This window comes from Phaseolus vulgaris, chromosome 8, assembly GCF_000499845.2.
Source record: "Phaseolus vulgaris cultivar G19833 chromosome 8, P. vulgaris v2.0, whole genome shotgun sequence".
NCBI lineage: Eukaryota > Viridiplantae > Streptophyta > Magnoliopsida > Fabales > Fabaceae > Phaseolus > Phaseolus vulgaris.
The window spans coordinates 6,664,344-6,687,593 of record NC_023752.2 but is presented as its reverse complement, the minus strand read 5'-3'; the positions used below and the strand labels follow the sequence as shown (position 1 = coordinate 6,687,593).

The following is a 23,250-nucleotide window of genomic DNA, read 5'->3' as shown; positions in this document are numbered from 1 at the left end:
GCCCCCCTCGAGCCTTATATATCTTCTACAAACCATGATCTTGCTTTCCTCTAACCATTCACCAAACACATGTTTATTCTTTTCTTATTAAGAAGCACAATTTCCACAACCAATGTTCTTTTCAGGAAAATATTATTCCTTTCCTTTTTTTATTCACACTCACTTTCGCTTGCCAAGCAAAGAATAAATACCCTCTTTCTTTCTTCTAATCATCTTTACACAACTTACTGTATAACTCGTAATTTGTTCAATAGTTTTAAATCATTTTTGTATTCCAATGAAATAAAAAACTTTCATTCATCTTAAACTACCTATTTTCATTTCTTCAAATGTCATATGAAAAGTTTACTTAAAAATTAGGAATATTTCAGTTTTTTGGAATGAAATGTTGTAATAAGTTATTCAGCCATGAAAATATAACAAATACTTTTTTCTGTTAGTATTATGCAATGAATAAAAAAGATTTCGTATGTTTCTTATCTTAATTATCTTTTTTTTTCTTTTTCTCTTGCCAAGCAAAGAACTTAGCCTCTCTTTTCCTCCCCCTCTCTATATATGTGGGTTTTGGCTCATTGTTTGCTTATGCAAAGCAACCAAGTAAAAATAAAACAAACAGTTCAACTGAGTTTCAATCTAGTGCTTCTCAATCTGATCAAACTTTTTTTTTCATTCACAACCTATTTTTATCCTTTATTTACACCTTTGCGTTTCTGAATTGAAAAAAACCAAAAAAAAACTCCTATATTTTCTGCATATTTTAAGTTTGCTTTTAACTACCCTGCGTTTCTTTTTTGCTATAACGTTTTTAAAAGATTTGTTTTCTTATTCCGTTCAAATTTGTTCTTTATTATACATTTCTAAATGTCCTGTTTTCCAAACAACTAAAAAAAAATAAAAAAAAAATTATTATTTTATTATTTCCTTCCAATTTGTTCTCCTTTGTGTTTTTAAACTTGTTATAAATTTAAAAATTAAATTAAGTAAAAGAAAAGTACCCCACTCTGAGTGCAGGATCCTCACCTTTTGGAAACCATTATCAAATCAAACTCTGAATAGGTACAAGCTTATAATAAGAAGGAAACAAAGACTCAATTACTGGTACGCAATTCAAACAAGCTGTTCTATAATAATATTGTATATTTGTCGTTGTTTCTTTATGTATGCTTTTGTTAATTAAACATTATTGTTACTGTTTATTCTTTATTGCACTTATTTGTTTCAGTATTGAAATATTATGAAACATCAAAGTTCTTTTTCTTTAACAAAATATTCCTTTAGTCTTCTTCTCGAAGGTTGTATTTTTTAGTTGTACGAGGAAGATGGTATTCTTTAACATGAAATAATAATATTCCTTATTGAATTCCATTAATCTTTTGCATCATACTTAATTTCATATGATAAAAATATTTGAATTTATGTTTTCATTATGTAATTAGAGTCTTCACATCTTCAAATCAAACACTACTAACTTCTATTACAAATCATGAGTTAGATATTTGACTTTATAGGTATCAGTTGTCATGAAGTATAAAACAACAAACACTAATCCAAACCATTTTGTGTTTCTTACACACGTCAATTTTGTGTTTCCTTTTCTACTTCTATGTTTCCTCTACTTTTCATGTCAGCAACACCACCTTCAACTGATGAACTCCATTGTTGTATAAAGCTTCCTTTACCAGCAACATTAACACATGTTAAAAAAAATATAAAATAGGGGAGAAATTGGAACAGAGAGAGGGAAAGTTAATGGGCGTTTTCATAAGGGAATACACAAGATGAAGAGATTAAGGTTTAAAAGAGATTTTGAAATTAAAAAGTGAGTAGGAAACTAGCATCTACCTAGTTTTGAATAAATATATTAAGTGCTCTAATCCTTTTACAAAATATACTCCAATGAGACCGGTTCTCAGTACCAGAGAACATATTTATTTGCCAAAAAACCAGATTTACACATTGCCCAAGTGTTTCAAAATATTGCTACTGACCAAAGTCTTTTGGCTATACAACACACTAATCTTACTTTTTCAGCTCCTTCTAAATGGGTTTGTGTTGCATCAGCTTTGAATATCCTTTGTTGCAGAGTGTGGTTCCATGAGCTGACCCTTAGCTGACATCTGCATTGACATCTGTATTTGAGTGAGGACAATCATTTGCTTTGTTGTTCATTACTTTAGTCCTGTTTCTCTCTCCTGGTGGATGTTATCTCTGGTTTCCTTGGCGAGACTCCTTCTATGCCTTCCACACTTAACAACTGCTTTGGTGTTCTTCTTGGTTACCCCTATCTAGGAAATTGCTCTGTTCACTCTCCAAAGGTTATCATTTAAAAGAGTTTCATCTTCTAGATGGTTTGTGTCTTTAGTTTTGCTTCTGTTCACAGAAAATGATCTACATAGAATGTGAAAAATCTAGTCTAAATAGTCTGATGCAGATTAAATTATAGAAGCATTGTTTTTTTTTATCAGCAATAAATAAATAAAATTAAGAGGATAATTCAGGAGTATCCCAACCCGTATACATCAACCACATAGTTATGGCTTAGGAGAGACAACCATTGTGTGGCAAAACCTGCTTAAAATAAAGCTGTAACCACAGAACAACAAACCAATTTGCACCATCATGACAGAGGACCTACACGGTTATGACAGCAACCAAAATAATTGCTACACAAAAACAGCAGTACATTCTACACCTTGGTATCCAAACACCGCTACACCGCCTTGGCCTCACCTACATCCTCACCTTCATCCACAACCTATACTTCCTACCTTTCTCCTTTATACCATTACCCTTCACAAAATGACCTCCACGCCTCTCTTTATCAACCTAATATATTGGTCAACAAAGAGAGCAACAAAGAATGACCAGCAAAAGACCACCAAAACAACATATAGTCATCTACTTATAACTCCAGCTCTACTTAACCTCACTATCCATCTCCAACACCTAAAATTTTTGCCATTCCAACCAGCAGCCACACAAGCCCTTATGTTCATAGCCATCCACTTCAAACCAGCCAGGAGCATGATGTAGCACTAGATAATGCGCCACACTTCCCCACTAACAGCAGGACAGTGTCTTGCACTCACTGCACGACAGCAACGCTCTACTGCTCCAATCTGTTTTTGTACATCCTGCTAAAAGCCTTACTTCAGCTGCTGCCACACCTGGTGTGCGTGACACGACTCCAGAAGCAGCTGCCACCTCCACAACACTTTCTTTGACCTCGAAACGGGTTACAGCACCACATATTCCCGCTGTCCAGATATACTCTCTCATGCCCCAAGGGAACTCAATCCTATTCCATAACAGGGTCCTACCAAACCAAATACTTCACATGGAGAGCCTAACAGTCTAGGTTCTCCAAATCCATCACCTCTGAACAGTACAAGAAAAAAGAGTGCGTCCTCCTTCCAATTAGCAGCTTTTAATGCAGATTGTTGGATTGGTCAACAAAGGAATAAGAGAACGAATGCGCTTTATACTTCATCCACAACCAAGACTTGAGTTGAGCCCTCTGAAAAATCTCCTCTGCATCTACTACCCCTTGCTGAAAGGTAATCAGGTTCCTTTGATCCCAGATGCATCTAATGACGTTTGCCCATACCCCTTTCCAGATTTTATTTTGCTTGTTGCTAGCTTGAAACAAGTGGAAACTTTGGAAATGCAGCCTTAAATCATTATGCTAGACGAAGGAGATATCTACCCAACGCAAACATAGAGACCAAACCCGTTGGGCATGATGACACTCCAAAAAGAGATGTTGACAAGTCTCCTCCTCTAACTGACACAAAGGGCACACCGTTGAGTTCAACATCACCCCTCTCCTACTCAAACTCACTCTTGTAGGAAGTTTACTCAACAATACCCTCCAGGCTGTCACTACCACATTTGGGAACGCCTTCACCTTCCACAAGAGCTTATACACTTCACTTTGGTTGCCTCTATCATGCTTAGCTAAACACTCATAAGCAGAGTTCACCGAAAACAACCCCGGTACCTCCTTCCCCCACACTTGGATGTCCTGGACATTCTTTTTCAGAGTGACCCCAGATAGGAGCGCAATAAGATCCCTCTCCAGAGATGACTCCCACTCAAATCTATCTCTCTTCCACCTCATTCTCCATCTCCACTCTGAGTCAATCCATTCTCCTAACTCGCCCACTGTTTGGCCTTGGTTTAGAGATAGTGAGTATAGTCGTGGAAACAAGGATTTAAGGTCAACACTTCCTACCCACACTTCCTCCGAGAATTTTACTTTGTCACCATAGCCTATTTCCCAGCCTAGCTCTTCTTGAAACCACCCTTTACCTCCTCCCTCCTTACACATCTTAGAAAGGTCTCTCCACCACCAAGACTGGGATTTGACAGGTGTTTGACTACTATCAATTCCCAGATTGTATTTGGATTCCAACAACGTCTTCCACCTTCCCTTTTCTTCCGAAACACACCTCCATCTCCATTTAGCTAGGAGAGCTTGATTAAACAAGCGTATATTCCTACACCCTAACCCTCCCTCCTCTTTTGGTCTGCATACGTCTTTCCAACTAGCCCAAGCAATTGGCTTAGACAGTTTCCCCCAGTCCCACAAGAATCTTGTTTGAATGCTTATAATCCTTTTACACACCGAAACCGGTGCTCTGAACAAAGAGAGGTAGTACAATGGGACGACAGTTAGAACAGAGTTATAGACAAATCCTCCCTGCCAAGGATAAGAACCTCCCCTTCCAAGCACTGAGCCTTGCTTTAAGCTTGTTTAGAACTGGTTCCCAGAACTGCTTCTTCCTTGGGTTCCCTCCCACCTCCAGTCCCAAGTACTTGAAGGGTACCTCCATCTGAATGTAGTTCAAAATCTTAGTGAAGCATACTACAACATTGCTTTGTACATTAATACCTGCTAGCCTTGATTTATGGAAGTTAATCCTCAGTCCTGAGGCTAGCTCAAAGCCCCTCAGAATGGCCTTCAAGGTTACCACATTGTCAATGGTATCTTCACAGAGAAAGAGAGTGTCATCTGCGAACTGGAGAATACACATCTCCACCTCCTGCCTTCCTATCTTGAGGCCTGTCAACATATTAGCCTTCAAGGCTTGTCTTACTAACCCTGCAAGGCCTTCTGCTACCACTATGAAAAGGAAATGAGCTAGGGGGTCGCCCTGCCGCAACCCTCTAGATGGCTTAAACTCTTCCGTAGTGCTCCCATTGACTAACAGAGACACAATGGCTGATTCAAGGCATCCTCTGATCCACGAGATCCATACATTATGAAACCCCATCCTGTGTAGCATATCGTAAAGGAAATCCCATCTGACCGAGTCGTATGCTTTCTCAAAGTCCACCTTTAAACAAATGTCGCTTCTCCCCTTTTTCCTGATATCTTCCACCACTTCATTGGCCATGAGCACACTATCTAAGATCCCTCTGCCCTTTAGGAAAGCTGATTGGCTTTCATCTATTATTGTAGGCAACACCTTCTTCATTCTACTTGCCAGCACCTTTGTAATGATGTTATAAATGACACCTACCAAAGAGATTGGTCTATATTGCTCAAGCTTAGAGGGGTCCCTCACCTTCGGGATTAGCGCAATAAACGAAGTGTTACAGCCTTCGGGATGTTCCCATTCGCATGAAACAAAACCATTGCTTCCATTAACTCCTCTTTAATTAGGTCCCAGCTTTTCCTGATAAAGTTGAAATTGAATCCGTTTGGACCAGGACTCTTAGAACCTTCGCACTGCCACACAGCGTCCTTAATCTCTTTCTCAGTGAAACCAGCCACCAGCCCCTCATTATCCATCATGGTTAGGGTCTTAAACTCTACCTCATCCAACCTTACCCCTAAATCTTTCGTAGCATTGAACCTAACTTCAAACAACTTCTTTGCCTCTAATCGGATAGTGCCTGGTTCCTCACACCATCGGTTCCCCACCTGAACGCCCTTCACTTCATTCATGAGCCTTCTCCACCTCAAAGATGAATGAAAGAACCTAGTACACACATCCCCGCTCTTAAACAAACTTGCTCTAGCCTTTTGGCATATAAGATATTCAAGTTTTTTATCGTTTTCTACCAAACGGCTAGTCAACTCCATTCTAGTTAACCTTTCACTTTCCTCAAGGTCCCCATTACAGTCTCTATTGTCAAGATCCTCCAACTCCTGTAGGATCCTTCTCTTTGTGGTATGAAGGTTGCCGAACACCTCCCTGTTCCACACTTTCAGATCTGACTTGAGAAGTTTCATTTTCTCTTTCAGTTTTGCTATTCCGTTCCCCTGGACTGAGAAAGACTTCCATTTATCCTTAACCATGATGTTGAACCCCTTCTCCTAGAACCAAGCATCAATCGATCTAAAGGGTTTGGGTCCCCAGTCCTTCTCCACGGATTTAATCACCAGTGTGCAGTGATCAGAAACCTCCCTTCGAAGAACATACTGTTTGCACATAGGCCACTTCTGTACCCATTCTTCCGTGACTAACGCTCTATCAATTCTGCTCTTAGCTGTTCCATCAGGTTTAAACCACGTAAACTTCTTACCAACCAAAGGTAGGTCAAACAAGGAATTGGATTCAATGAAATTGTTGAAGCCAGATATCTCTCTTGACTGATCACTCCTATCCCTAATACCTTTCCTTTCACTTCTACTTCTCACAACATTAAAGTCACCACAAAAGCACCAGACTCAATCTGGTGAAGCCAATTTGGCATTGGAGAGCTCCTCCCATAAGGTCTTCTTTGCATTCAATGCACAAGGGGAGTAAACATTGGCCACAACACACCTAGAAGACGATTTTAGATGTTGACCGATGACCACAATAAAACCTTTCCCCATCAGGTGATTTTCATAGCTAAAGACTTCTTTATGCCACAAGGACAACAGGCTTCCACCCCCCTCTTCCCCTTTATTGTGAATCCAACCTACTTTATTATCACCCCACCAAGAGAAGCACCTAGCATCCGAGATTTCCTTAGCTTTTGTTTCTTGTACACACACAAAGTCTGCCTCCTCCTTACCTACTAAATGCCTTATGTACCTTGTTTTGGTACCTCCCCCCATACCTCTTATGTTTAGATTAACAATAATCATAAAAAACCTCCCTTCTTCCCGTCCTCTATACTTCTCATAAACTTCAAATCTCTTTCCTCCATACAAGAGTACTCATGAACAACCTCCTGTTCGTCCTTATGACAGATTATCCCTACTTTCCTACTAATTCCCCACAACTTAGCCGGTTCCACTAGCGATTCAGGATCGCGTAGCGTTAGATTACAGTTATCAATATCTCCGTCCGAAAGAGAAACTGCTGCCATATCTTGTCTGGAGTGAGAAGAAATGGCACCCTGCGGGTATTTGTTGTGTATTTGGACTGATCGCCTTGGATGCGACTTAGAGACTTCCAATTCAACAAGGCCTTTGATCTTGTGGCGCCGCTGGTAGGATTTTAAAAATCTTCCTGCTAGCCCAACATCTTCTCCTCCGCAAAGTGGCTGCTCAGTACCAATTCCGTGAGTTCCTAGACCATTTACATCGCCCTGGGGTTCGGATATGGTGTGACCAAACTGCACCCCTTGTTGCTCCAGCGCCTTCTTCGTCGACCCACTCTCCAATTCCAGAAGATTGATGTTGCAGGCTTCCATTTCAGCACACGTGGTGTTCCGCTGCTCCTGCAAAGTATTCATCTCCAAACCCCGTGGATACCCATGGCTTCCTTTGGGATGATTTCTCGCCTCACACTCGGACCTAGGACCCGCTACCGATTGTCCAGAACCTGACCTGAAATTATCCGCTCCCACACCCGCCTGCACCACTTCCTCTTGGGCTTCCTTTCTAACTTGGCCCAAACCTAGCATATTCACGTTCTGAGTGCACATACTTTCAATATTCACTACTAAACTAGCTAGCTCAGCATGTGCATTAATACTAAAGCGGGAAATTGCACAGGCCTGGACAGGGTCGTTGCCAAAATCAGGTTCCACAAATGTCTTCTGCCTTTGACTTACCTCCTTAGTGAAAGAATTTCCACATTTTCCCTGACACGCGTTATTCTCAGAAGAGAGCTCCCCAAAACGAGCATTTGATCGTTGCACCCGACCTCCTTCCTCCGTCCACCCTACCCTCCGCCTGACGCTCTTCTTTGGCCCTACGGTCGTACTCCTCCTCGCCGCTTTTCACCGAGAAAGATGATTCTTCCACGTAGGTTTCAGTTGAAGAGATACTATCTGAAGAGTCATAGTTGCAGTGTGAGCCTTTGCATTGGCTTGCTACGGCCACAGGGTGTTCCTCCTCGATAGAGATGCTTATAGATTGGTCATTTATCCTTATCTTCCTTGCCACCCTAATATACCGATTATTCTCGATTCTAACTTTCAGATGTGCAAACTCAATGTTTTCCCACATCAGTGTGAAGTCGTCAATATCGATAAGAGTAGCTATGTCTCCAACCACTCTAGCGAAGCACTCCTTGTTCTAAAGGGAAATTGGTAGGCTAAAGCACCTTACCCAAACAACTCTATGGCTCACTGTGAATGCTGCAGACCATGGCTGGATGCTAACAAAGACACTATCAAACCAGTCTCTATTTAACTTTATCAACTCCTCCATATTCTCCCCTCATCTTGGCGTTAGGAGGGCGAAGTTGTCCCCATCAGTCTCACCCTGAACATACTCATACCTCCTCTAACAAAATTCTTCACCCAACTGTTGAGAGTCCATCTCCGCCTTGTAATGACCAACCACACTTTCCTCCATCCACGGCAATGATTGTTTTTTCGTAGTAAGAACTGGTCCCTTCCATTCCCACCGCTCGTGTCCTCTAACGGCATCCGCAAAAGATTTTTTTCCCCTCTTCTCCACCCAAACCTCCTTCCCTTTGTTTAGCATTCTTACCTTCGGTTCCACTCTCTCCGTCACCCCGTTCATCTGCCTTCCCATAGCCAGAGAACTTCTGTTCTTACCTTCCGCCCTAGGCGATTCCATTCGACTTCGGTGATACTTCGGTAGATTCACAAAGAGCTTCCTACTACCAATGTAAATTTGGTCGAGTTCCTTCTCCAGATTCCCCACATTCTTCACATCAAACAACCTCACAAACCCAAATCTTTTGCCCCACTTGTTAAGCCTTCTAGAAATAAAAACTTCTTTCACCCTTGCCCATCTTTGGAAGATTTTGAACATGTCCATCTCACCAAACCCATTGGGGAAATTCGAAAAGAAAAACGTTGTAGAGTTACTAGGTTGGAGAGATGGTTTCCAGCGAGATCTCTGACCACCCTGCCTATCTGAAGGGTACACTTTGCTACTCCCCTCTGCTCCCCACACTCGCACTCTGCGGCTCCCCGCTCCATCCATTTTTTAGTAGACTGAGAGATGAAATAGATAATGTCCTAGGGTCACATGAATCAATAGATGCAGATTCTTATTCAAGTTAGGACAAGTGTCTTCTGAGATACCCAAGATCCTTCTTCCTCCTCACATCTTCTCACATCACACACACATGTGATAAGGTTTCTCCAATGTTTTTGCAATTTCTTGATATAGAGGCAGTGTAGTTGCACCATTGTACCGTGAATTGTGTTTGGGAGGACAACAATGAGGTAGCATTTGAGTTGGTTATAGAATCATCAGTAAGTTTATCACAAATAAGCAGAAAGTTTACCACTAATTGAATATGATGCCAAACGATAACATTACTTGATAAAACAATAGATTTTGCAGTTTTCCACCCTACTGGTGTAATCTAACCCCACCCTAATACTTGTACTTCAATTGCATATATGTATTATGGTTCAACCCAATCTAGGATTACTAGAGTTAGATGTTGACACGGTTGCCAACATGATACACTCAATTGGGTATTGGACCCAATTTGAAATTGAGAAGTGTGCTTTGAGGGATCTTCTTTTTCATCCAAGTCCAAGTTTTCAGTTGTGCCATAATAAATATCTCTTTTCCATAAACTCATTTTTAATAACTACCCTTCTCCTCTCCTTCTTTTTTATTTATATCTAACTAGCAAATCAAATAACTAACTCATGACTATTCTAATTCTAACTAACTCCTCCTCTATGCGTATCCTAACAGTTCCTTCTTGCAAGCAGGCCTAAGTATTCGAAAGGCATTTCCAGTGTAAAACCTCGGAAAATATTTCTATTACATTCTTATCTACCCCTAATGGTTCTCTTGTGGAAGTTCACCTAATTCAAAGCACCTAAGTATAGTTTTGATGGCCAGAATGTTTTAGATTGGTTCACACATAAACAGTGTGTTGTCAATAAATTGTAGTAATTTGACCTCAACATTATTTTCCCCTATATTTTCAATCCCGTGTATAGCTATTATCTAAGAGCTTGGTTCACCATCCCGAATAGGCTTTGTGCCACTATTAGGATAAAGAATGGTACGATCGGATCCTCTTAGCCATCTTGTTGGTTTGAATTCTTTAGTGGAACTTCTATTCATCAAAACTGAGATGGTATATGATTCTACACACCCTCTAATCCTGGGAATTCACTCTCACAAAATCACATCTATCCATCAAATTTTTTTTATGAGAAAAAATAAATTCAATAAAACAGGGATATTTCAGAAGTATCCCAACTCATATACAAGAACCAAGAGGTCCTCACCTTCTATAGGCTTAGGCTGAAACAAAACGAACCCAAAACCTATATAGATATATAACACTAACCATAGACCACAGCCCCTTAAAATTGCTGTATTACAAGACTTTGTACATCTAACTATAGATACCACAAGCACACACTGACTTGTAGAGTTAAATAGCTAGCTGCATAAACCACATTAAAAGTCAGCAAAGACAAGGCTAATAGTGAGTATTTACTTTAAAAAATGTGCCTGCATTAAAAGCATTTCTGCTGCAAATCCAGAGTGGCTTGAACAGAAAATACCACAGCAAAAGGCACTGACAAAGACTACTTAAAACTGCTGCATAATTACATCGGATCCCATCAGCTGCATGTATTACTTTCGCTCATGGCAGCCTCATACCATTATCCAATTATTATCCAATTTAAACTCCATCAACGTGACTTGCACCAAACCATAGATCATCATTTGCAGCATTATACAGCTTCATCTCAACCAAGTGACCAGCATTGACACCAACTAAGCACTCTAAGATGTTAAGAAAATACTGGTGGTTTTCACAGGACTGAGTAGCATCTGAACCTACTACATTGGGACTGGCTCACCAAACCTAGTAACACCTATGATCTGCAGCTCCCGCAGCAAATTCTGGTTTTCAGGTTCCACTACAGGTGAATACTAAAGATTCATCCATAGACCATAATGTAATCAAACCTTGGCACATGAGGCAGAAATAGGTGCTGGATATTCACAGGCTTGCCAATAAGAAACAGATAAGCTACTGACTCTGCTTCATGGCTCAAAGCAGAAGATTGGACAACCTTTTGATAGCCTAGAAAGCTTGGCATAGACAGACCCTTCCCACATACATCATCCTTCAAAATTGGGCCTACTTCATCTCCAGAGTGGCTTTAGCATAAAAAGCATAGCAACTCAAACTTCACTCAGAAGTGTCCAAAGACCTGATATACTTCAGAGACACAGGCTGCTTAAGGTGCTGCACGACTGCAAATGACACTTCCACTCATTGCCTCTTCCTACCATAAACCAGTCTGATTACAATCTGAGTCCATCTTATCCAGCTGGCCACACCTTTTTACGGATTTGCTTGTGGTATCCCTTACTTCCTCCTTTCCCAGCAGTGCAGATCCCTCTTATTCTGCTTCTTCCTTCTCACTCTTCTGTCAACTCCTTCCCTTCTGCATTTACTACTTAACATACCGAAACACCTCAATGATTTGCACCAGCTGCTGCTGCCTTATTCTAACTCCTTAACTGCAGCACCTTTAGAAATTATGCATCAACATTTGGAGTACTGCAACCTTACAGCAGCAGAGGTGATTTATACCTCTGCTTTCCTTTGGCTCTCGAGGTAGTTCTAGATGCTGCAGAAACATTTCTTAGCCTTTGATCATATATCAGGTTGTTTGGAGCAACTGATTGGAGACCACTACATATCAACCCCTTCACAGAAACAGGACCCCTGCTACTATGCTTCCACACTCCTGTAGATTCTTTCTCTTAGTGGTATAAACCTTCCGATGTCCTTGTTAAATTACCTATAGCTCCTGATACACAGCAGAGGATTCAAAACCCAATTCACGAAGGAGTAGTTATATGAGGGTATCCTATGTTTCATCCATAACCATGATTTTAGTTGTGCCATCTGAAAAATCTCTTCCACAACACCACCCCTTGCTTGAAAACAACATTGTTTCTTTGTTTCCAAATACTCCTCACTATAGCTGCCCAAATACCTCTCCAAAAGAAGTATTGTTTGCTACCAACCTGTACCAGATGAAAACTCTCAAAGTGACACCTCAAGTCATTGTGTTGGACAAACAGGATGTCAATCCCTCTGAAGCATGATGACCATACTCTCTGTGCACACTTGCATTCTAAAAACAGATGTTGGCTTGACTCATCCGAAGCTTGACACATTCCACATATTGTCGTGCTTACCAATACCCCTCTCCTACTCAAGGACATTTTTGTTGGACTTCTATCCAAAAAAACCCTCCAAGCTGTAGTCAACACATTGGGGAGTGCTTTAAACTGCCACAAACACATGAACATGTCGTTATGGGGTCCTCTAGTGTGATTGGCTAAGATAACATATGCTGATTTTACCGAGAACAACCCTGACTCTTCACTCCCCCAGACCTGGATATCCTTTACCTCCCTATTCATATTGATCGTAGATATGTCCCTCACTAAATCATCCTTCATCATAGACTCCCATTCAAACCTCACATGCCTCCACCTTAAGCTCCACTTCCATTCTGATTCTTCCCACTCACCTACCTCTTCCACCTTTTGACCTTGATTCATAGATAAAGAGTACAATCTAGGAAACAATGCCTTAAGGTTAAGGTTGCCGACCCATCTATCCTAGCTTTATCTCCGACCCATTCTATCCATCATGTAATAAAGGAACTCCCAACTTACATAATCATATGCATTTTCATAGTTTACCTTGACCACCACTCTACTCCTATTTTTTTTTTCATTTTTATCTCTTCCACTACCTCGTTGGCCACTAGGATACTATCAAGTAACTCTCTTCCTGAGATGAAAGCAGACTGCGAGTCGTCAATTGCTTTATCTAATACCTTCTTTATTCTTTTATAGAGGATTTTGGATAGTATCTTATATGGGTCTATACTCATTTAAAAGGGTTCTCACATTTGGGGATTACTGTAATAAACGGTGCATTGCACCTCTAAGTATCCTACCATTCTAGTGGAAGGGCTACATTGCTTGTATTATTTCAGTTTTTATAACCTCTCAATGCTTCTGAATGAAACTGAAGGTGACCACATCTGAGCCTGGACTTTTGGAGCTCACACACCCCCATATTGCATCCTTAATCTCTTTTTCCTCAAAAAGGACTAATCAACACATTGTAATCATTGCCCGATAACATTTTAAACTCAATATTGTCTACCCTAACACCTAGATCTTCTACTGCAGACAACCTGTTTGTATAAAAATCTATGACAAATTCTTTTACGGTTTTTAGGTCTTCATTCCATTTCCCTTGAATATCCACCCCCTTAATCTCATCTTTTAATCTTCTCCATTTAATTAGGGAGTGAAAGTAGTTGGAATGAATCCCCCTGTTTAATCCATTAGGCCTTAGATTTTTGTTGCAATGAGGATTTATGTCTCAAATTTAATATCTTTAATTGACTAAAGAGCGCCTTATGTCCCGACTTCTTGATTTCCTCTTACAACTTTCATCGTCCATTTTATCCAGCATCTCTATAGTGTTTACTATGACACTCTTTATTATCGTCTATAGTATTTATTGTTAAGTTTTCGTTAAACCTGATCCTTATCCCCACCTTCCCTAACCTTCTTTTGGTCTCTATCTCTCACTTCTAGTTCCTCTAATTTAGCCAGGAAGTTAGCCTCATTACCCCTATCTCTTTCCCTAGTTCTCACAGTTTGATTATTTCTAGACTACTGTGTTTCAACCAAAATATTCTGTTACAATTATTGATGCCATTATCTGATATGGAGTTGCTAATGTGAGAGATATCTGACCTTATTTGTCTTCTTCGTTCTGGTGGGCTGGCATTGTTTGGTTCTCCTATCCAAAAATGCCTCCTTTCCCCGAATACCCTCGAGCCATAGAGGTCTTGTTAATTAGCCTCATACCGGGTTGGTTGGCAATAGGAACAATGATAAGTTGTTCTCAATCTAGCGGTTGGTTGCCATTTTGCCCGATGTCCTATGATAGAATTGAGAGGTGAGAGTTTAAAGCGAGCTTTTATATTGAAGAGCTATCTTTTTTAGTGCTATCTCAGCCTTCAGGATTTTTCTAAACCTACACTTCCACGAGTTTACAGAGTTCTGCAGTAGGTTTCAGACACAAACATATAACAACATTAAATTAAGATGTGCTATATTTCCTTTTCTGTGTACTTTCGGATCATAGTTTTTTTTTTTTTTTAATTTTGCACTTGTAACATCCAGGAAAAAGTTGTAACCATAAAGAATAATAAAAAAGGAAGCGTCAATTGTAAAGGGAGCATGGAGACAATTGTTTCTACGACTACCGAAAGTGCACTTCAAATTGGAGGTGGTCTGGTCAAACGACACTTGGGCTACTTTTATAATTACAATGAGAAACTTCAAGAGCTGAAAGATTACATTGTGATGCTGGATAATGCTAGGAAGAGGGTACAAAATGAAGTTAAGAAAGCAGAGATGAATGCAGAAGAAATTGAAAATGACGTTCATTATTGGCTAAAACACGTGGATGAAAAGATAAACAAGTATGTAAGTTTTATTGACGATGAACGCCATTCAAAGATAAGTTCCATTGGTTTCTCTCCAAATAACTTGAAGTTAAGGTATTGGTTAGGAAGGAAAGCTACAGAGATACTAGAAGAAATAAAAGCAGATGAACACTTGAAAAAGAAGTTTGACGGAGTTTCCTATCGAGTATTCCCAACTGTTAATTCTGCTTTGGCAAACACCGGTTATGAAAGCTTTGGGTCGAGAAACAAAACTTTCGAGATGATTATGAAAACACTTGAAGACTCTAAAACTAACATTGTTGGAGTTTATGGGGTTGGTGGTGTGGGTAAGACCACTTTAGTGAAAGCAATTGCCAAGAAAGTTCAGGAAAAGAAACTATTCAACATGGTGGTAATGGCAAACATAACAAGAAATCCTGACATAAAAAATATTCAAGGACAAATTGCCGAGATGTTAGGAATGAGAATGGAAGAGGAAAGCGAAACACTAAGAGCAGATCTCATTAGAAAGAGGTTAAAAAATGAAAAGGAGAATACTCTTATAATCCTTGATGATCTATGGGATGGATTGGACTTGAATAAATTGGGGATTCCAAGTAGTTATGATGTCGATGACAACCAATGGGATGTCAAGGATATTTCTGATTTTGGTTACAATAAAAGGGAAAAAGAAGATATGTCTATTGATTCTAGTAAGATGAAAAAAGACAAGTTGTCTGCAAATTCCAATAAGGTAAAAAAAGAAAAGGCACCAATGGATCACAAAAGATGCAAAATTCTTCTAACATCTAGAAGTAAAGAAGTAATATGTAATCAAATGGATGTGCAGGATCAATCAACTTTCTTGGTAGGAGTCATTGATGAAAAGGAGGCAGAAACTTTGCTTAAGAAAGTGGCTGGTATACATTCCACAAATTCTATGATTGATAAAGTCACTGAAATTGCCAAAATGTGTCCTGGGTTGCCTATATCCTTAGTTTCCATTGGAAGAGCACTAAAGAATAAGAGCGCCTCTGTATGGGAGGATGTCTATCGACAAATCCAAAGACAAAGTTTTACAGAAGAGTGGGAATCTATCGAGTTCTCTGTAAAGTTGAGCTATGATCATCTTATAAATGATGAACTTAAGTGTCTTTTTTTACAATGTGCTAGAATGGGAAATGATGCTTTGATTATGGACTTGGTGAAGTTCTGTATTGGTTCAGGCTTACTTCAAGGAGTCTTCACAATCAGAGAAGCGAGACATAGAGTAAATGCATTGATTGAAGTGCTAAAAGACTCAAGTTTGTTGGTGGAAAGTTACTCGACTGACCGCTTCAACATGCATGACATTGTGCGCAATGTCGCTCTTTCAATATCATCAAATGAAAAACATGTACTTTTTATGAAAAATGGCATACTCGATGAGTGGCCGCAGAAAGATGAACTTAAAAAGTACACTGCTATTTTCTTACAATATTTTGATTTCAATGATGAGCTTCTTAAGAGTATACATTGTCCTACACTACAAGTCTTGCATATCGATAGTAAATATGATTCAATGAAGATACCAGACAACTTTTTCAAAGATATGATTGAACTCAAAGTCTTGATATTAACCGGTGTTAATTTATCACTCTTACCTTCTTCCCTTAAATGCCTAACAAATCTGAGAATGCTTAGTTTGGAGAGATGTAGTCTTGAAAAGAAACTATCATACATTGGAGCGTTAAAGAAATTACGAATTCTTACTCTTTCAGGATCTAATATTGAAAGTTTGCCCCTTGAATTTGGGCAATTGGATAAACTACAACTTTTTGACTTAAGCAATTGCCCAAAACTGAGAATAATACGTCCCAATATCATATCAAGGATGAAGGTTTTGGAAGAGTTCTATATGAGAGACTACTCAATTCCAAGGAAGCCAGCGACGAATATCCAGAGTCTAAATGCTACTCTTTCTGAGTTGATGCAGTTAAATTGGTTAAGAACTCTAGACATACACATTCCAAGAGTTGCCAATTTTCCGCAAAACATGTTCTTTGACAAGTTAGATAGTTACAAGATTGTCATTGGAGAACTCAACATGCTTTCACAGTTAGAATTCAAAGTGTTGGACAAGTATGAAGCGGGGAAGTTTTTGGCATTGAACCTAAGAGGTCATTGTATTAACATTCATTCTGAAAAATGGATTAAAATGTTGTTTAAAAATGTGGAACATTTGCTGCTGGGAGATCTGAATGATGTCGATGATGTTCTCTATGAATTCAATGTTGAAGGGTTTGCAAATTTGAAACATATGTATGTTGTTAACAGTTTTGGTATCCAGTTTATTATTAAATCAGTGGAGCGGTTTCACCCTTTACTAGCTTTCCCCAAACTGGAGTCCATGTGTCTTTACAAACTAGATAATTTGGAGAAAATATGTGACAATAAGCTCACAAAGGACTCTTTCCGCAGATTAAAGATCATCAAGATTAAAACATGTGATCAATTTAAAAGTATTTTCTCTTTTTCAATGATCGAATGTTTTGGTATGCTTGAAAGAATTGAAGCGTGTGATTGTGATTCTTTGAAGGAAATTGTTTCTGTTGAAGGAGAATCATGTAATGTCAATGCTATTGAAGCTGACAAGGTCGAGTTTCCTCAGTTAAGATTTTTAACATTACAATCATTACCATCATTTTGTTGTCTATATACAAACGATAAGACGCCTTTCATCTCACAATCATTTGAAGACCAAGTGCCAAACAAGGAGTTCAAAGAAATTACCACAGTATCTGGACAATATAACAATGGTTTCCTTTCGCTCTTCAATGAAAAGGTATTAAAAAATATTATCATAAATGTTTATCATTTTTTACATCACATTTACAATTTTTAATGTTCAATTTCATAGGTTATTTCCCTACAAGATGTAAGAATTCATCTCTTTATGTATTGGCTTTTTCTTGGGTTTGTGAAACTTTGAAAATCAAAATTAGTTATTCTTAAGACAATAATCATGTGTTCTTACTACAGGTTTCAATTCCCAAATTAGAATGGCTGGAGTTATCTTCTATCAACATCCGGCAGATATGGAATGATCAATGTTTTCATTCTTTTCAAAATTTGCTTAAATTGAATGTATCAGACTGTGAAAATTTAAAATATTTATTGTCATTCCCCACAGCTGGAAATTTAGTGAATCTCCAAAGCCTTTTTGTAAGTGGATGTGAACTGATGGAGGACATATTTAGTACAACAGATGCAACGGTGCGTAGAGTCATCCAATTCAATTTAACTGTTAAGTCATTTGCTGTTTAATTTCACTTATTGCTAATGAATATTTCCAATTGCAGCAGAATATTGACATTTTTCCTAAGTTGAAGGAAATGGAGATCAACTGCATGAACAAACTGAATACCATATGGCAGTCCCATATGGGTTTCTATTCCTTTCACTGTTTGGATTCTTTGATAGTAAGGGAATGCAACAAATTAGTTACAATATTTCCTAACTACATTGGAAAAAGGTTTCAGAGCCTTAAAAGTTTGGTGATTACTGATTGTACGTCAGTGGAAACCATATTTGACTTTCGGAATATTCCAGAAACTTGTGGTAGAAGTGAGTTAAATTTTCATGATGTCTTGTTAAAAAGGCTACCAAAGTTGGTGCATATATGGAAGTTTGACACTGATGAAGTTCTTAATTTTAATAATCTGCAAAGCATTGTTGTTTACGAATGTAAAATGTTACAATATCTGTTTCCACTCTCGGTTGCCAAGGGCTTAGAAAAACTGGAGACGCTTGATGTATCCAATTGCTGGGAAATGAAGGAGATTGTTGCTTGCAACAATCGATCAAATGAAGTAGATGTCACCTTTAGGTTCCCTCAGCTAAATACTCTATCATTACAACATTTGTTTGAACTCAGGAGTTTCTATCGAGGAACACACAGTTTAAAATGGCCATTGTTGCGAAAATTGTCTTTACTCGTTTGTAGCAACTTGGAAGAAACCACAAATTCACAAATGAATCGAATCCTTTTAGCTACAGAAAAGGTACGAAAAAGAATTTATTTAAGAAAGTCATTCATGCAACTTAACATTACAATGAAACTCTTTCCAAAGGACGTGGGAAGTTATTTTCAATTTCCTATTATACTTTAGTTCTTATACTATATATCTTTTTGCTTGCAATATGCTTCATTAACTCCTAATTTTTAGGTGATTCACAATTTGGAATATATGTCAATAAGCTGGAAGGAAGCAGAGTGGTTGCAATTGTACATTGTTAGTGTTCATAGAATGCACAAATTAAAATCGCTTGTCTTGTCTGGATTGAAGAACACTGAAATTGTCTTTTGGTTGCTTAATAGACTTCCTAAGTTGGAAAGCCTAACATTGATGAATTGTCTCGTCAAAGAGTTTTGGGCTTCTACAAACCCTGTTACAGATGCAAAAATTGGGGTTGTTGTGCAACTGAAGGAGTTGATGTTTAACAATGTGTGGTTTTTACAGAATATAGGTTTTAAACATTGCCCGCTTCTTCAAAGGGTAGAGCGCTTAGTCGTTTCTGGATGTTTAAAATTGAAAAGCTTAATGCCACCCATGGCGTCTTTCAGTTCCTTGACATATTTGGAAGTAACAGATTGTTTAGGATTGTTGAATTTAATGACATCCTCAACTGCCAAGAGCTTGGTTCAACTCGTAACCTTGAAGGTTAGTCTTTGTGAAAGTATGAAGAGAATTGTTAAGCAAGACGAAGAAACACAGGTGATTGAGTTTAGACAACTAAAAGTTATTGAATTGGTGTCTCTAGAAAGCCTCACATGTTTCTGCAGTTCTAAGAAGTGTGTTTTAAAAATCCCCTCACTTGAAAATTTACTAGTGACTGATTGCCCTGAGATGAAAACATTCTGTAAAAAACAAAGTGCACCCAGTCTAAGAAAAATACATGTTGCAGCAGGTGAAAATGACACATGGTATTGGGAAGGCGATTTGAATGCCACTCTGCAAAAAATTTCCACTGGTCAGGTATGCATATATTAGATTACTTATTAATCATCATCATAAATGGTCATCTTCCCTGCACTTAATTTAGTTTTTTCAATGAAAATTTTCTGTAAATGTTCCGCTGTTGAATAATTATATATATAGTTTTTCTAAATTAAATTAAAAAAAAATACTTGTAGTCATGTTCCCACAAAAATATGTTGGATAGCAAATGGGGTTTTAGCTTAAGTTGCAGCTCCATGAGGTGTTACTGTCACTCCTTTGAAGACTGGTGCTAGAGGATTTGTTTAGCCATTTTTGTGAGTTTTTGAAGTGTTGAGAAAAAACAATTTTTTTGTTGGACAAGGGTGCTGGTGAGATCCAAGGAGGAAACAATTGCAGTGAATTTGATTAAAAGATATAAGTATGTTTGCGGGACACTGTGCAATGCGGTGGGTACTCCACCTATATAAAAGGCACTCATTTTGGCTGCGCCAAATTGTAAACCAAAGAACTTTAAATCACTGATACCATGCAGAGTTTACTCAATGTATTACCAAGTATATCAAGTAACTGAAATTGAGGATTCAATATTAAAAGAAATCCATAATTTCTAGATATGGAATCTTTCCATATTTTGCTAATTACATAATAGAATAAATGCATATCTTTAACATGTTGGTGAGGTACAGATGATGCTCCAGTTGGTTTGGTGTCTGGAGGTGGTATAATTGGTATTGATTTTGTGCGGAATGTTTAAGAAAAATTTCCCTCAAATTCTCAGTGGTTTACACTACCCTTATACTACACCTCAAGGTGAAAAGGAATTTCAGTACTGGTTTTCATAACATATAGTATTATCTTTCTCAAGTGAAGTTCTTCTATTTTCCTTGCCTTGTCCACTTTTCATATTTGTTTATTTTCATAGGTTTCTTATGAAGATTCAAAGGAATTGACACTTACGGAGGATAGTCATCCGAATATTTGGTCCAAGAAAGCTGTTTTTCCATATAATTACTTTGAAAATTTAAAAAAGTTGGTGGTGGAGGACATTAAAAAAGAATCTGTGATTCCATCTAAAATACTTGCTTGCTTGAAGAGCCTGGAAGAATTGGAGGTATATGGGTGCAAGAAAGTTAAAGCAGTATTTGATATTCATGACATTGAGATGAACAAAACCAATGGACTGGTATCTCGTTTGAAAAAGCTTGATTTGGATGAGTTGCCAAATTTAACTCGTGTATGGAACAAAAATCCTCAAGGAATTGTGAGCTTTCCCTATTTGCAAGAAGTGAGTGTCAGTGATTGCAGTCGCATTACAACACTGTTTCCTTCACCCTTTGTCAGAAATCTTGTAAAGCTACAGAAACTTGAAATACTGAGGTGTAAGAGCTTGGTAGAAATTCTTGAAAAGGAAGATGCAAAAGAACTTGGCACAGCTGAAATGTTTCATTTCCCTTATTTGTCTTTCTTTATTCTTTATAAACTACCAAAGCTTAGTTGCTTTTATCCAGGAAAACACCATCTGGAATGCCCCATATTAGAAACCTTGGACGTGTCCTATTGTCCTATGTTGAAGCTATTCACTTCAGAATTTTCTGACAAAGAAGCAGTTAGAGAGAGTGAAGTCAGTGCTCCCAATACCATTAGCCAGCTTCAACAACCTCTGTTCTCGGTTGAAAAGGTGACAAAGCACAAGCACTTTTTTGCTTCCTTTTTGTTTTCGTCATATATTTTCCTCCTATAGCTTCAAACTGCCACCATGACAATAAACATTTCTTTTGAATTCATTTCACCTTGCTAGGTTGTTCCAAAATTGAAAAACTTGACACTCAATGAGGAAAACATTATCTTGTTGAGAGATGGACATGGGCCACAACACCTCCTTTGCAATTTAAATAAACTTGATCTATCCTTTGAGCATGATGACAGAAAAGAAAAAACTTTGCCTTTCGATTTCCTTCTCATGGTACCCAGTTTACAAAATCTAGAGGTGAGGCAATGCTTTGGCCTCAAGGAGATATTTCCCTCTCAAAAACTTGAAGTTCATGACGGAAAACTTCCAGAATTGAAAAGATTAACATTAGTGAAACTTCGTAAGCTAGAATCAATAGGGCTAGAGCACCCATGGGTAAAACCATTTTCTGCAACACTGAAAATGTTGACTCTGCAGCTCTGTAATAAAATTCATTATTTGTTCACCTTTTCAACTGCCGAAAGTTTGGTGCAACTTGAGTTCTTATGTGTAGAAGAATGTGGATTAATCAGAGAAATAGTAAAAAAAGAAGATGAAGATGCTTCTGCTGAGATCAAGTTTGGACGCCTCACAACATTAGAGTTGGATTCCTTACCAAAGTTAGCAAGCTTTTATTCAGGAAACGCCACTTTGCAATTCTCACGACTCAAAACAATCACAGTGGCTGAATGCCCCAATATGATAACTTTCTCTGAAGGAAGCATTAATGCGCCAATGTTTCAAGGGATTGAAACTTCAACAGATGATTATGACTTAACTTTCCTCAATAATCTCAACTCTACAGTCCAGTGGTTGTTTGTCCAAAAGGTAAGGAATTCATTATCATTAGTGGTTTGGAATTGGGATTGGAAAACGACTATTTTTGTAAATTTTACAAGTGAACTGGTATATTATTACTTAAAAATTATATTTTTTTTCATTAATTTCTTTTATTCAAGAGTTTTTGTTGACTAATTAGAAATATTTTGAAATTTATAGTGTAATTTTATAACAAAATTAAATGTTTCTTTCACATTCTCCGTTTTTAAACAGTATCTCTGATACCCCTGTTACGGTAAGAAACGAAGTTCAAAATTTAGGGTGGTTCAATACTGTTCTTTATAACATAATGTTCATTTGAAGTGAAGTTCTAATATTTTTCCTTCTATGTCCACTTCTCTCTTTTTTTTCATAATAAAACATTGGACAATTAAGGAGGATCCTAAGATGGAAGAATTTTGGCATGGCAAAGCTGCGTTGCAAGATAACTACTTTCAAAGCGTAAAAACATTGGTGGTAGAGAACATTAAAGAAAAATTTAAGATTTCATCTCGAATCCTTCGTGTCTTAAGGAGCTTGGAAGAATTGCAGGTATATAGCTGCAAGGCTGTGCAGGTAATATTTGATATCGATGAAACGATGGAAAAGAATGGAATAGTCTCTCCTTTGAAAAAGCTTACTTTAGATAAGTTGCCATATTTGAAGAGGGTATGGAGCAACGATCCACAAGGAATGATCAACTTTCCAAATTTACAAGAAGTGAGTGTTCGTGATTGCAGAGACTTGGAAACACTATTCCATTCATCCCTTGCCAAAAATCTTATAAAGCTTGGGACACTTGTTATACGGAACTGTGCCGAGTTGGTATCAATCGTAAGAAAGGAAGAGGAAGCAACTGCAAGGTTTGAA

At 38.3% G+C, this 23,250-nt stretch overlaps 3 protein-coding genes across 3 annotated transcripts; 1 reads left to right on the top strand and 2 right to left on the bottom strand.

Moving 5' to 3' along the window:
- Window positions 1–582: 582 nt before the first annotated feature.
- Window positions 583–22,623, top strand: LOC137823658 (uncharacterized). The gene is made up of 8 exons (XM_068628877.1): window positions 583–1,098; window positions 14,585–17,674; window positions 17,872–18,105; window positions 18,192–18,893; window positions 19,059–19,868; window positions 20,755–21,510; window positions 21,631–22,389; window positions 22,615–22,623. Exons 2-8 carry the CDS (start codon window positions 14,642–14,644, stop codon window positions 22,621–22,623), a joined length of 6,303 nt encoding a protein of 2,100 aa, XP_068484978.1. The 5' UTR covers window positions 583–1,098; window positions 14,585–14,641.
- On the bottom strand, window positions 2,495–5,480 carry LOC137823669 (uncharacterized). The gene is made up of 7 exons (XM_068628892.1): window positions 4,720–5,480; window positions 3,869–4,640; window positions 3,718–3,827; window positions 3,151–3,298; window positions 2,931–3,005; window positions 2,769–2,826; window positions 2,495–2,568 (listed from the first exon to the last, which is right to left on the bottom strand). The coding sequence occupies exons 1-7, from the start codon at window positions 5,478–5,480 to the stop codon at window positions 2,495–2,497; spliced, it is 1,998 nt and encodes a 665-aa protein (XP_068484993.1).
- LOC137823668 (uncharacterized) lies at window positions 5,579–6,307 on the bottom strand. The gene has a single exon (XM_068628891.1). It carries the CDS (start codon window positions 6,305–6,307, stop codon window positions 5,579–5,581), a length of 729 nt encoding a protein of 242 aa, XP_068484992.1.
- Window positions 22,624–23,250: the final 627 nt, after the last annotated feature.

What these genes read in the sequence shown, in the direction of transcription:
- LOC137823669 (XM_068628892.1), bottom strand. Translation starts at nt 5,480, where the DNA reads ATGAAGAAGGTGTTGCCTACAATAATAGATGAAAGCCAATCAGCTTTC. An exon ending in CTCAGTGCTTGGAAGGGGAG is followed by an intron (nt 4,641 to 4,719) that starts GTTCTTATCCTT and finishes CTCTTTGTTCAG; the next exon opens with AGCACCGGTTTCGGTGTGTA. An exon ending in TAATGGTATAAAGGAGAAAG is followed by an intron (nt 2,569 to 2,768) that starts GTAGGAAGTATA and finishes TATTTTAAGCAG; the next exon opens with GTTTTGCCACACAATGGTTG.
- LOC137823658 (XM_068628877.1), top strand. Translation starts at nt 14,642, where the DNA reads ATGGAGACAATTGTTTCTACGACTACCGAAAGTGCACTTCAAATTGGA. An exon ending in TTAGTACAACAGATGCAACG is followed by an intron (nt 18,106 to 18,191) that starts GTGCGTAGAGTC and finishes TTCCAATTGCAG; the next exon opens with CAGAATATTGACATTTTTCC. An exon ending in TCCTTTTAGCTACAGAAAAG is followed by an intron (nt 18,894 to 19,058) that starts GTACGAAAAAGA and finishes CCTAATTTTTAG; the next exon opens with GTGATTCACAATTTGGAATA.
- LOC137823668 (XM_068628891.1), bottom strand. Translation starts at nt 6,307, where the DNA reads ATGGTTAAGGATAAATGGAAGTCTTTCTCAGTCCAGGGGAACGGAATA.